A 13,386-nucleotide genomic window follows, 5' to 3' on the forward strand; every position below is an offset into this window, starting at 1 on the left:
ACTTATCCCCAGCATAGGACCAGGAAGGTGGACACTTAGAAACCTTGATCTTGTCTCCTAAATGGCTGAACACCAAAGCCAGGGATGGTTTGTGCATGGTAAAAATCACTGCCTGACCCTGTACTCTCTTCTCCAGCCTTCCTTGCTGGTCAGTACTAAAATAAAGATGCTGGTTAGAAAGATATCTGGTCTGACCTCACAGGACATCTCATCTTGTGATGAGGACTTTTCAGAGGGTCTGTGGCACAGCCAGGCAATGGGAATGAACATCCAGTGGGTTTTATACACACAAGGGCCAAACCCGCATGCTTTGATTCATGTCAGATAATTCAGCCCTGTTTCTTTAATGGCAAGACAAAGAGAGGAGAGAACCAAAATTGCCCTTGGAAAATTTTGCAGGAATTATAATTTTGTCTGACGAGACATTTTGATGAGATCCCCCTGGAAATACTCAGGTAAAACACTTCAAAGTCTAAGAATTTGTAAATTAAGACTATGCTCTTTATTTACAATCCTTTTCTCCCTCCTGACGATGTAAGAGATTTTAAAGTCAGTATGAAGTATATTAAAACAACAAAGCATGTGAAAATGTCTCACCACTAGGATTTTGGAAAGTTATAATATACCACTTCAGCAGAATAGAAATGTTTCTGTAACATTTGCTTCTAAATTACAATAAAGATTACTTATGTTCTGGGTTGAGATAGTCTTTTATGTTGCTATTTTGTACTACCAGCCAAAAAACCTATGGGTTTAATTTGCATTTAGGTGAAGAGTGTGAATAAAAGCCTGGTCAATGAAGTAAAGAAACAGTTAGAAATGAAAGTGACTTTCAAAAAGGGAAAGACTATTCTTATCACAGAGTGTTAGTGAAATGTAAAAAGAATAAGTTGCAAGCACTGGAGTGCTATTCACTGTGTTTACACATTAACATTTTGGGATATTGCAGAATTATAAACATGCTTTTCCTTCTCTTTAACATAACAGTGTCTCTTTAAACGTAATAAAACAGGACAACTCTCTGAGCTTGCTGTTAAAATTCACACCATATAATTATGTCAGCTGAATATCGGGATATAAAGACGACTGAAGCAAAGTAAAAGAGTCAAGTTCAAAAACAGATTGGAAAAAAAAAACACAACAAAACAACAACATGTGTTTGAATCTATTCTAATGTAGCAAAACACGACAAGTATTCTGAGTTCTGAAAGCACTGATCATTGAGCCTCCATAGAAATACAAAGGGGCATTAGGTGCCTGGTGCCTACAAAAACCTGTCTGAAAGGCTGTCAAGCTTTATATATTTGAGCATTCACTGATTACCTGGGTTGAGGCCAGGAAGAAATTCAACCTAGAGCTCAGAGAACTGTCAACAGATTATATGACTTTTTTTTTTTCCCCTCTGGAGACATGGGGACCGCTGAGGCTCTTGTTTCAGTGTAGGAATTTTCCTGTTTTCACTGTAAAGGACAGCTTCAGTACCCGAAGCAGCTCAGAAACATTGCAAACCAAAGCACTGGGGATTCAGAAAGTCACTGACACATGCATTTCTGTTTGAAACTACTTATCTGTCCTGTGGAGCCTTCCAAAGAAAAGAAGTTTTTGATATTAAAGTCCAGAGAAGGGCCTTAAACAGCATTGCCCCAGCTTCTAAAATGATTGCTCTAAAAGATATTACGAATGAACCATGCTCTCCATTGAGCCATGAAAGACAGTCCATGGCTTGTCACAGCTCTCCTGCTCTGAATGACTCCCACGTGTTGAGCGAGGATCGCTTGGCTTGCAAAGGTCAGAGGAGAAAAACGTAAGCCAGAAATCAATCATAGCCCAGAGCAGCTTTGGCCTGGACAGACACCTTTCACCTTCTGTGTTTGTGAACTTGAGGGCAAAATGGAGAGATCCAATATTTTTAATGTGGCAATGTTGACTTGGGATGAGATGGATGGAGATTCTTTCTATATGTCAAGAGGGCAATGCTGTGACACTGCCCAGGAGAGAGAGCAGGAAAAGATCACTTGGGAAAAGAGCACTTGGCACCCACAAATTTTTCAGGCACTCATTGCTTTTCCATCCTGAAGATTTTCCTTGACTCAGCCCCATCTCAGCCCTCCCCAAACAGTCAGAAAATCCCACCTGGCTCCTGGCTTGACCCCATTCGGTCTGTGATTTTCTTGCTGTGGTCTCACAAGGCAAATGGACTTTTGCATGTGTGCTTAACAAAAAACAGATCTGCAGGCTGCCCGTTCTACATCCAACCCTAATCTGTCCTCCAGAACAGGGTTGCACCAAGCTGGATGGCAGACAACAGGGCTCAGTTGCTGCATGCAAGGGTTGTTCATCAGCCACTGGTATCAGCCAGCCACCCCTTGGGCACCTGGAGTGACCACCAGCCCAAGCAGTTCTCCCTGGAGTATAATTCCCTCATAAAGCTGTGATAGTGGCGAGTATTTTGTATTTTTAATTAAGTCTTGATTTTCTTTGCTTTGCTGGGTAATTTAATTTTTCCACTAAAAGCTAGGGAAAAAAAAAAAAAAAAAAAAAAAGAGAATTAATTCCTTTCCTCTCCAGGCAAGGATCAATTCCCGGGACCTGCAATTCCCGGGACCTGCTGTCCTCTTCACCAACAGCCATGGTGGGGTTAAACACAAATGCCTGGCCTCAGTGTCACACCCCTTACAGCATTTCCCAGACATTCCCTGTTATAAATTTAATCTGTCTTTAAACAGGTGCCTCATCTCTTGGGCAACTGGGGTATATGGCAGAGGTTATATTTCTCCTGACCCTGCAGAAGCAGCGAGCTGCTTGCTGAGCAGGTCCTAACCTCACACCCAGCAGTAATTTGTGTCACTAAATCCTGGTGTTGAGTGAGAGCTGGGAGCACACTAGCAAAATCCTGAAAAAGCAGCCTTGTGAGAGTGATGTTGCTCTGAATTTGAGCTCTGGGATAGCAAATGTCTATCAGGAGTTGTTTTGGTAGCTTAGACAGGCAAACAGTCTCTCAGATTTCCTTCCATTATTATTTTTTCCTATTCCAATGTGTGTGCTTCAGCACTAAGATGATTGGCTGTGTCTGTAGAAAAGGCTCTGGAAAGATAATCAGTTTGTGGTTCGTTGTCATTTAGGGCCAGATTTATACATTATTTAAATGCTACTTCAATTTTGGTTTGGAGTATTAAGAGGGATTTCAGGTGAAGATACTGTGTGCCGCCCCTCTGAACTGCAGCCTTCATCACCAGTGGTCCTGGATGAAGTAGGAAGCATCTGATGCAATTTAACAGTAACTGAGGTCAAAGAAGAGTCCCAAAGTGAGTGGTAGCATGTTTATTCTCTATAACCAGAACTTCTTGAGCTAGTTCTGATCCACACTAATCACTGCAGCATAATGGTACTGCCTCATGGTCCAAGAGGTTCAGATAACACCAGTGTGGGCACATCTGTACCCTGGCTGTGCATGTGGCCTTTGCACATCCTTGGCCAGGGTACCAGAATGCAGATGTTAATAGTTTGGCTCTGCATAGCAGCTTCAATGAGTCTTGGATGCCATAATTCTCAAAAGTCCTCCCCTCCAGGTTAATATAGGAAAGGTAGACAAAATTTCTGGGGCCACTTCCTGAGTTCCTTCCTTCTGGAGCCACTTCTTCCATTGGAAGATCCCTTCCCTTAGCACCTCTTCATGTCCAAGCTATTTCCTAACATCTAGCAGATTAAGCACTTCACCAAATTTCCCTATCTTAGCCAGGCATCATGGAGGAAGGTGACAAATCCTTGTCTTACCTTGGTCTGGAATGTACAGAAGACATGAGTCAGGAACGGGTGCTCCCAAGCTAAGGAGAGGACTCTCTTCTCCACCATTGTGCATTCAACATCATCATCCATCAGCACCACATCCTTCTTCAGGGCTTTCACGGCAAAATACTGGTCTGTGCTCTTCAGCTCAGCAAGAAACACCTAGGATGGAAACAGCTGCTCAGAAAGACCAACATTCTTCTCTCTTAGCTGGCAACACAGCCACGGGAGCTGAGTGAGATGGGTTGAAATGCAGCATTGAGAAGAAAATTTTGCATGGGTAAACATCTCTGAGGGATTCATGAGGGAAGACCTTAAAAAGGTTGATATTTAAGTCTGGATTCTGCTATTAAGACTTTGACCTTGTTCTCCATATCCAGAACAGTTTTATGAAGTTGGACTCTGGGGAAGAATGAGTAGGTCTGGGTAATTACAAGAGCATGGGCTACATGCTCATGTGGACAGGACTTGTCAGAAAGCTGAGCGCTTCTGACAACAGAAACCAACTTTATGCAAATGCTCATGAGATACATTTCCTGTTTTCTGACTTTAAATAACAAATCATAAAATATTGCTTTGTCAACATGTGAAATGCAAATACCCTGCACCAGATCCTCAGTAGGTGTAAACCAGTGTCCACCAGTAGTGGTTCCTCCCTGTTGGCAGGAAGTCTGAACAGAAAAACCGGGCCCCCTGTGTTTCTGCAGGACTTCTCTGAGAAGAGCAAAACACATCACAGAGGAGACATCACTCTATTTTCTGTGGGCAGGGAAACTGAGAGGTGAAGCAGCAGGGAAGGGATTTCTAGAGGCCACAAATCAAGACAGACTCTGCTGGAAGGCAGTACCAGTCCTGACCTTGATGCTAACAGACTGTCAACAGTGTTTCCCATAGACTGAATAAATATCTAAGATTCATCAGAGAGACCTTTGAAATTCTCTACCAGACACTATTTACTGAACAGGCTCAGATGTTTTTTAACACTCACAAAGATTTTACTTACCTTTTTGGCTACTGTTATATTTCACTTTTCTGCAGTAGACAGAGCCTAGAGCCTCCCTCTGTCTCTGCAGTGAATGACCAGAAATGCTAACACTGCAGATGCTGCAGGGACCCTTTTAAACTTTCTTTCTGTGCAGGGCTCTGCTCTCCCAAGCAAACTGGGGAGCGCAATACATGTGTGACTCGTGCTGTGACTTCCAAGGCACAGGTAGGCAATGTTAGACTTGATGCAGAGGGTGATTTCTCATGGGTATGGCCCTCAACCTCCCCAGGTCCATGCAGAACTGGAGAGATCCCTCAGGCGTGGAGATCTGCACACCCCGTCTCCTCTATGAGGAAGTGAATCTCACTCCAAATAGATCAGAGCACCGGGAGCGATACCTACACAGGAAACTTGTGGGTGAGGTTTGTTGCAAAAAGGCATGAACTAGCCCATTCTCTCCACACCCACATGGTGCATAGCAGAGAAACGCAGATGCTTGCAAGGCTGGAGAGTCCATGTTAGCACAGGGGCCTGAAGCAAGGTGCAGAATCTGCTTCTGTGGAGATGTTCAGGACTCAACTAATCAAGCTCCTGAGTAAGCTCATCTGAGGAGACCTGTTTTGGGCAGGGGGCTGGACTAGATGACCTACAGAGGTCTTTTCCTTCAATGTAAATGCTTCTATCACATCTATGTTCTTGAGTCCAGGTTAGTTCGGGCTGTCGAATTTGGGGTATTGTGACTTAGCTCCAATTCAGATGTCTCAGCTCTGCTTCACATGCAAAATGTAGACGTGCCGAGTGTTTTCAAGTATGGAAAGCCAACACAGCAAATATCTTCCCAGTTTAAGAACTGGTTGCAGCAGTTGCTCCAACTCAGCAGGCAAAAAGCAGGCCTTCTTTAAGGCAGCTTTCACCTTGGAAAGGTTTGGGATTTGAGCAATGTGATACATAACAATTCTTTTTCTCCTTATTGTATGTGAAAACACAATGAGAGTTCCTCTGAAATTATTTCATGCAGCTCTGCGCTGGCACTGAATAACAGGAGTCCCCTTCCAGGGGACATCTGCAAGAAGGAGGAACAATCCACCATTCATCAAGATTTAGTGAAACTACTGAAAACAGGTGGCTCTTGTTTCAAAAGCACACATTCTTGGCTTTTGTGAAATTTGCATTATGCTCCAGCACAGATCAGAGCTGGGAAAGGGAAATCAGTGTTCCCAGCTGGGACCTGCTGCTCTGGGGGAGGGAGGTGATCCCCACTCACCTTTCTGGCTCATGCTTCTGCCTCCCACCAAGGTTACTTGGCTAAACTGGTGGGATTAGCTGCATGAGGGAGGACAGCAAAAAGACTTTTCTCACCATCTCTCTGTGGATGCCCAGGGCCTAACAACCTGCATGGAAGGAGTCATTTCTCTCCTATCATGGGTGCTCATGAGAGAGCAATGCATAGGGCAGAGGAACAGGTGAGGAGAAGACTGGGTTCAAGACTCAGCCATGCTGGAACAAGGGTTCTTTGAGGGCATAGAGATGTTTGTTTTTCCCTAAGTGGCCTTGAAACCTCATGTAATTTAGTGTCATAACAAGCAATATGCACACCTGCGCAGTGGCTTTGCAGTCTCCTAATGCTTACCTTGCCAAAACTGCCCTTCCCCAGCATCTTGTGCAGGACAAAATCTTCAATGGTTAGTTTTAGCTGCACTTGGTCCTCTTGCTGTACCTGGCGCTGCTCTCCTCCCAGGTCTGATTCTGTTAGAGTCTCTCCCTTCCCTGTGCCCTCCACTGGAGTCTCCCACGAGATGCCCTGTGGCTCTGCAACACACATCAAAGCATTCAGATAAACCCCTGGAAGTAAGGAGAAAATCCCCAGAATACTTACAAGGTATTTTGAATAGAATTTTAAAAAGGTCTTTTCAAACACATGGAAATGTGGTGGCCATGTCAGGTGAATAGATTGTCTCTGCTCTCACATTGCCTTCTCTCCACAGGAAATTTTACTCCAGTGTAAACGCACCTTCTTCAGTGGCATTACTGCCACTTTACAAACTTCTTCATCTGTCTGTCTGCTTCATAGCAGCAAAATATGACCAAATCCTTCATTTCTAGCAGCCTGTGTTCTTTATTCCTTCTTGCTGGTTGCTGGTATGATGGGGTTATGATTTCTTCTAAGACCTCTTCAAGGCCCTTGGCAAAACTAGCATGTGAAACAGATGGGAGGGACAGCATCTTCATATTGGGTCCCTGCTCTGGTTGTGATGTTCTGATCAAATACTCCAGCTGTTCTGGAGTGGAATTACTGAGTTTCTTCAATACTCCATTCACTTGGATGTACGTGAACTTCTAAAAGGGCCTGTCCCTTACTGGATTTATCCCACACACTCAAATGCACACTTGTTGTACTGTCCTAAATCACTGACCAGCAAGAACACTACTCATCAGACAAACAGACTTATACGTAAACCAGATGTGAATCCATTTGGGCTTTACTATTCACATCAACATAGTCAGTTCTACTTACAACCCACAGAAAATAAGAATAGATGGGGACATCATTAATTTTCTCTCAGGGGTCTAACAACATATATGGTACCAAAACCAGCCTCTGAGTCTCGATAGCCTGGATCAAACCCAGAGCGCTTGTGTAATGTAGCTCTGACATGCTTTAGCCTGTGCCATGTGGCTTTCTCTCTAGTTTCTGTTTCTGAGTGGTTTCAGGATGTTAACTCCACATAGGGCAGTACTTGCATTGAGAAAGACGATGATGGTGAGCTTGAGCTTTGTTTAGGGATAGAGCTAAAGACCTACTGTCTTAGTCCTTTGTTTTAAGTATTGATTCACCTGTACTTTTCTTTTTTTCTCCCCTTTCTGGTATTTTAAAGCTTGTGGGAGTCTGCAAAAACATTGTGTCAGTACCATCATAGGTCTGATGCACTTTCAGTATGGTGCTTGGAGCGGCACCATAAACCATGAATCTGGTCCTGAAAAGACCTATGTGGGTCTTATGAAAGAATCGTGACATTTCTGATCCTAAAATCCAGAGTTCTCTGACCTGAGCATAAAGCAGACAAACAAGAGATCTTCCCAGGAGGGTAATTTTCCTTGGGTGAATGAAGTGGGGATCTGTCAATGTTTTTCAAAAGGACTGGACATCAACCTCTAACCACAAATCAGAAATCAGAAAGAGAATTAGCCATGGTGATCAGAATGTCTCCCAACCTCCTGTTTCAAGCTGGAATTTTCTTTAAATTGCTCATATATTATGGTCTATGAGTCCCAGGAGAAGAATAAACACATTATTGCCAGTGGAGGTAAGAGTTATGCTGAAGTACTGGATCAGAGAGTTTAGGGACTAGCCGGATGAGTAGTGGTTGGTGTCTTATGTTGCTAGAGGCTGGGATGGAACAGGGAAAGTGCAAGTTTACAGCGAAGAAAGGAACCAGGCTGAGATCTAGGGTCTCTGCCTAGCCTAAGTGACTTGGAAAGAGCTGAAGATATCCAGGGATGAGGAAGGATATGTCTGGCTCTAGGTAGGTAAGATGCATGAAAGATTCATTGGCTAATACATTCTCTGCCCTTGCAACCCCCACCAAACTGTGTACAATAGGAAGAAAAAAAAAAGCCTGCTGTACCATACCACTAGGGGAAACTACCTTTTTTTCCTGTTGTAGATGTTGGAATTGCCTGAAGAGGTGTTATATCCTTCACAAGAACTGGGAGGCCAATTTCGAGAGGTCCATCTCTGGAGATCTGTTCCGTGTCACGCTGAGATCGAGCCTGGATTACAGAAAACAGAAAATGACTTTTAAGCCAAATGTTATGTTCTGAGCTTATGGACACTGTTGCTTCTTGACTGTGACTGTCACACAAGCCAAAATATGGAAGAGGTCTTTGTTTATGAAAGGAGCATAACTGTACCCAATGTTTCGGGGTTTGATGACCTAGAGGACCCACAACCTTCAGCAAGGCTTCTTATGTGTCTCTGTGTGTTACTAGGTGTTTGTACTGCCAATACAGAGATACCCTATTCTGCACAGGGGTCTGTGTCCCTGGCTATCCTCACAAAGGACATTTTCATTAACATCTTCCTTCCTAATAGTTCTCTTTGAAGGGGAACCTGGAAAAACACTGTAGGCGGGATCATACTGCAGTCTTATCTCTGCACACTGCCTGGATGTCATTTTGAGGAACTCCTGTTCCTCATGTTGCAGAGGGTAAGAGTTCATCTGGATTCAAGTGTAATGAGACAAAAGCATGGAAGAGAAATCAAGTGAGGGCTATTAAAACCTTAAGGCCCCATCTACAGCTCAGGAAGTTCCCATGGCCTAAATTTTTGGAGATAAGAAGAATACTTGGGGGGAAGTATCTAGCGTTTGCCCTCTTCACCTTTCAATGGTGACTCAAAGAAACCTGTATATAGTGCAAGGAGCTGCAGACAGCCAGCAGATAGGAAATGGAGAAGTAAAAGCAGAAAAAATTCCTCTTTGAAGGTTTGGCAACACCACCTATTGAATAAAGGTGAGCTGTATGCAGAGTTAAACCTTGTAGGTAGACTCTCAGGAAGTTACAGATGGAAAAACACCTGCTGTGTGTATGAAGATTTTGCCTTGGTATACTGGAAGAACCTAAATATGCAGGACTGTGAACCTACAGATTTTGTCCCCCTCTGAGGCTATTCAAGAGCTGAGAGGCATCCTAACAATCCTGATTTGGAACTAGAATCTTCTCTAGAAGTTTGGGGCTTGTGACAGTCTATTTTTCCTTCTTTTAAGTCAATTTGCTGTGTTCGCTCAGTGTTATTTACATGATAGTATTATCTAGATCCTCTCTTCAAGGTCCAGGTCTCTTCAGGAGAGTTCCTGCTCTGGTGAGTTTCACAACAAACAGGTCAGAGAGACACAGGAGAAACTGCTGAGTGACAACCGCAGAGCAAGGTCATGACACCAAAGGACCCAAACCAAGTTCCTCTCCCTGTTTCTCGGACCCTGTTACACAACTTAAGCTACAAACATAATGTAACTACAGCTGTACTGAATCAGAGAGTCCATCCAGGTCATGTCCTTTCTGAGACAGGCATCAAGCAGACACCCTGTAAAGATGTAAGGAGAGTGTAAGCATGCCAGGCCAGCTCCTCAAATGATTCTCCCTATCTCCAGAGATATGTGGCTCAGAGAATTCCTGATTCAAAGACAATGCTTTTCCATTAACATAATTAATTAGCATGTCTTCTATGAAGAGAAGCTGAGAGAGTTGGGTTTGTTCAGCCTGGAGAAGAGAAGGCTCCGGGCAGAGCTCCCAGCGGCCTGCCAGGGCCTGAAGGGGCTGCAGGAGAGCTGGAGAGGAACTCCGTGTCAGGGGTGTAGGGATAGGACGGGGGGGATGGCTTTAAACTAAAAGAGGGTAGATTTAGACAAGGTATCAGGAGGAAATTCTTCACTCAGAGCACGGTGAGGCTCTGGCCCAGGCTGCCCAGAGGAGCTGTGGCTGCCCCATCCCTGGCAGTGCCCAAGGCCAGGCTGGATGGGGCTGGGGGCAGCCTGGGCTAGTGGGAGGTGTCCCTGCCCATGGGGACCCATTTTCCATTCTCTGTTTTGAACTAGCTACCCACAGTGCTCCACTCAATGCCTTTATTTCTTGTACTGAGACAAACATTGAACAATTGATCCTCCATTCTGTAGGTCACTCATGGATTGAAGTACATACCTGTTGGGTGCTCTCTATCATTGCCAGAGCTTCAGCCATTAGTTTCTGGTTAACTCCGCAAAGGTTTGCTACTTTTGTCTGGCACTTGTGATGGACGTTCATGTCACATGCTGAAAGAAAGAACAGAGGTGTCAGGACAACAGAAGGTTTCTGGGCTATAAAGAATTTAACTTCAGGTTGGGAAGGAATGTGCTTTGGCCAATGGCAAAGACCAACCACATAAACACCTCAAAGCCTGGGCTCCACAGCATGGCTTATGTCTCATTAGACTGCGCTCATGTTGCTTTTTGGTTAGTCTGCAGAGATGAGGGGACTTTTATAATTACTTCTGGGCATTTCCACATTCATCAGCCTTGGCAACTACAGACTACCAAAACTCTACAATGCATTTCAGCTGAGAGATATCTGTGGTCACAGAACAGGATCTCCCTTTTGGAATAGGATCATGAAGGAGAAGTGTCTTGGGTCTGTCTGATAGTGAAAATGGAGTATGGAAGTTGATTCTAGGAGTGATTTTGGAAGATCAGATGTGGGCACTGAGATACTCCTTTGTCTCTCTGGGAATTCACTCCTCAGACTCGTGGACCACAGATTCTTCTATAGATCCTCATTAAAGGATGGTCCTCTTGACCACACCTTCACCATCCCTAACACTGTCTCATCCAGGTTTCAGAGAGAAATAAGATTTGGCTCTTCAGAAACTGTAGCTCTCTAAAGACAGCAGCTTGCTCCCATGCTCAGCCTGTGCCACATACACCAGGGACTCACCATCACACTTCAGTCCTTGCCGTGCAAGGCCCCAGAGCAGCGTGCCACAGTGCTCACAGAACGTTGGGCTCTTGTAGTTGTAGACTTTGAAGCGGTGAGGCACGTCAATCTTGAACCTCTCCTTGTGGAACTGTAACAGAAAAGCCATGTTGGCAATTCACTTCTCTCTGCCTCAGCTCAGCATGAAAAATCAACAGCCCCCAACCTTGTACCAAAGAAGGTGGGGTATGTACTGCTGCTTTATTCTTGGGTATAATCATCAAGAAGAAACTCTAACATTCAGATATACAAAGCCAAATTTTGATACGTAATATCTGTGTAATTCATTGGAAGTTGGGTAATTTAATCCTTGGGCTTGATTTATCTGATCAGGTAGCTGTCTGCATCTCAGCTACTCACCCAGACTTTCTAATGCTCAATGGAAAAACAGAGGGAATTCAAAAAAATATTCGTCTCATCCTGAAAATGGATGTCTACATTTGTTGCCATGAATAACTCCTTAGAAAAGCCTATTTTTCTTCTTTTGGTATATAGGGACTTAAATGTGATGACAAAGCCGGATACATTTACACTGGAGGTGTCAGAAGACAGGAGAGATGATTCTCATCTCTAAAGACTTTAAAAAGATAACAGGTACCAGGGACTGGAGAAAAACATAAGCTGTAGAACACAATTAAGAAAAAGGTAATATCAAGAGTATAAACTCTAATTTTGCCCACCAAAAAAGAAGTTTTATTATAAACTGATAAAAGAAAAATAAAATAAATAATATTGGAGATGTTAGATCTTCCGCTAATGGTTTGGAAATCTCAGATGACACAGACTGGGATGTTAAAGTACTGCTCTGAAAATTCAGTATGACATCCTGCCTAACACTGGATAGTGAAGAATTTCCTCTAGCAATTCTCCACCTCATGTCCATGACTTTTCCCTGAGCTATACTTCATACATCAGGAAAACATCAGTCCTGATTCAGTGACTGCTTATTCAGTGGCAGATTCAAGTAAATCACAAGTAGGAGGTAATGAAGCCACTGGGCATACAAAAAACAAAGGATGCAGATCAGATCACACAGATTTTTAGTTCAGTAGCATGCTTTGCTTCTATTGCATTGCTTCTCCAGCAATGCAGGAGAGATATGAATGACACTCAAGTGTTTTAAAAGCAACCAAATAATAACACATACCATTGTTTCTCTGCTATTGACTGCTGATCCTGTACACTTGGCTATTACTTTATCAATGCACTTCTTATGAATGGCAGCATTACACTCTGAAAGAACAAGTGTGTCATGGCATTCATGAAAAAATCCCTTAAGAAAAGACTAGGTAAATAATGATAGTAACAAAAAAAAAAAAAAAAAAAAAAGGAAAAAAACACAAAACAGCAACAAAAAAACAAACACAAAAACTTACGTCTGCATTGATAGCCTTGTTTATTCAGACCCCTAAAATAAACAGAGAAATGGTTAATTCTGAATTTTCTGAAATTGCCTCTACACTTGAAAGAAAAGCAACACTTACGAAAGAAACAGAATAAAACAGTCTTGCTTTTTATCCATCTTTACAGAGTTTCTCTAATTTAACTGTCTTCATGCACTCTAACTGCTGGAAACTGGTTTTCACAGCCCTTCCAGTCCACAGTTACATATTGAATTTTGCAATATCTAAATGGCAAACTAGGCTGATTAGAAACGTCCATGCATTTGGCCAAAGAAAAAAGTATTTGTAACAATAATACACTAAAAATGAAAGGAATTTTCACAGCTGGAATTACAACTGTGAGCCACATCCTTGAAGTGATGCAATAACTCCTACATGCAGGATGCCAAGCCTCCAGTCCTGCTGACAGCAGGAACACAGATATTCACTATACAAGCAGAGCTGCTCCTTCAAGTAGAAAGGGGAAAATGTGCACAGATCTATTTTCATTTACCAGACAAACTCATGACAGACGGAGCAGAAGGTAGGTTGTGGAAAGAAGGTGGCTGTGAACTCGTGACACTTGACATTATGGATTTTGGCCTGTTTGATGGCTCCCCTGCGCTGATGCAAGGAGAAAAAGCCTTCGGTCTCACAGTCAGCTAGGTCCTTTGCATCTGAAAGGAAGCAGAAGATTTGTTATGGTACACTGTCCTGGTCAGGCACCTT

The 13,386-nt window shown here is 43.3% G+C and overlaps 1 protein-coding gene across 4 annotated transcripts in view; it reads right to left on the reverse strand.

Annotated features, from left to right (window-relative positions):
* The window catches only part of PRKCQ (protein kinase C theta), a 63,258-nt gene that overhangs the window by 20,797 nt on the left and 29,075 nt on the right, over window positions 1-13,386 (reverse strand). For all 4 annotated transcript variants that reach the window (XM_040546564.1, XM_040546583.1, XM_040546574.1 and 1 more), the window contains 8 exons: window positions 13,172-13,334; window positions 12,652-12,683; window positions 12,423-12,508; window positions 11,237-11,366; window positions 10,469-10,578; window positions 8,419-8,542; window positions 6,402-6,580; window positions 3,775-3,948 (listed from right to left, as the gene is read on the reverse strand). In XM_040546564.1, the coding sequence (XP_040402498.1) occupies window positions 3,775-3,948; window positions 6,402-6,580; window positions 8,419-8,542; window positions 10,469-10,578; window positions 11,237-11,366; window positions 12,423-12,508; window positions 12,652-12,683; window positions 13,172-13,334 (998 nt within the window). The remainder of the gene's footprint in view (window positions 1-3,774; window positions 3,949-6,401; window positions 6,581-8,418; window positions 8,543-10,468; window positions 10,579-11,236; window positions 11,367-12,422; window positions 12,509-12,651; window positions 12,684-13,171; window positions 13,335-13,386) is intronic.

This window comes from Cygnus olor, chromosome 1 (genome assembly GCF_009769625.2).
Source record: "Cygnus olor isolate bCygOlo1 chromosome 1, bCygOlo1.pri.v2, whole genome shotgun sequence".
NCBI classification, from domain to species: Eukaryota; Metazoa; Chordata; class Aves; order Anseriformes; family Anatidae; genus Cygnus; species Cygnus olor.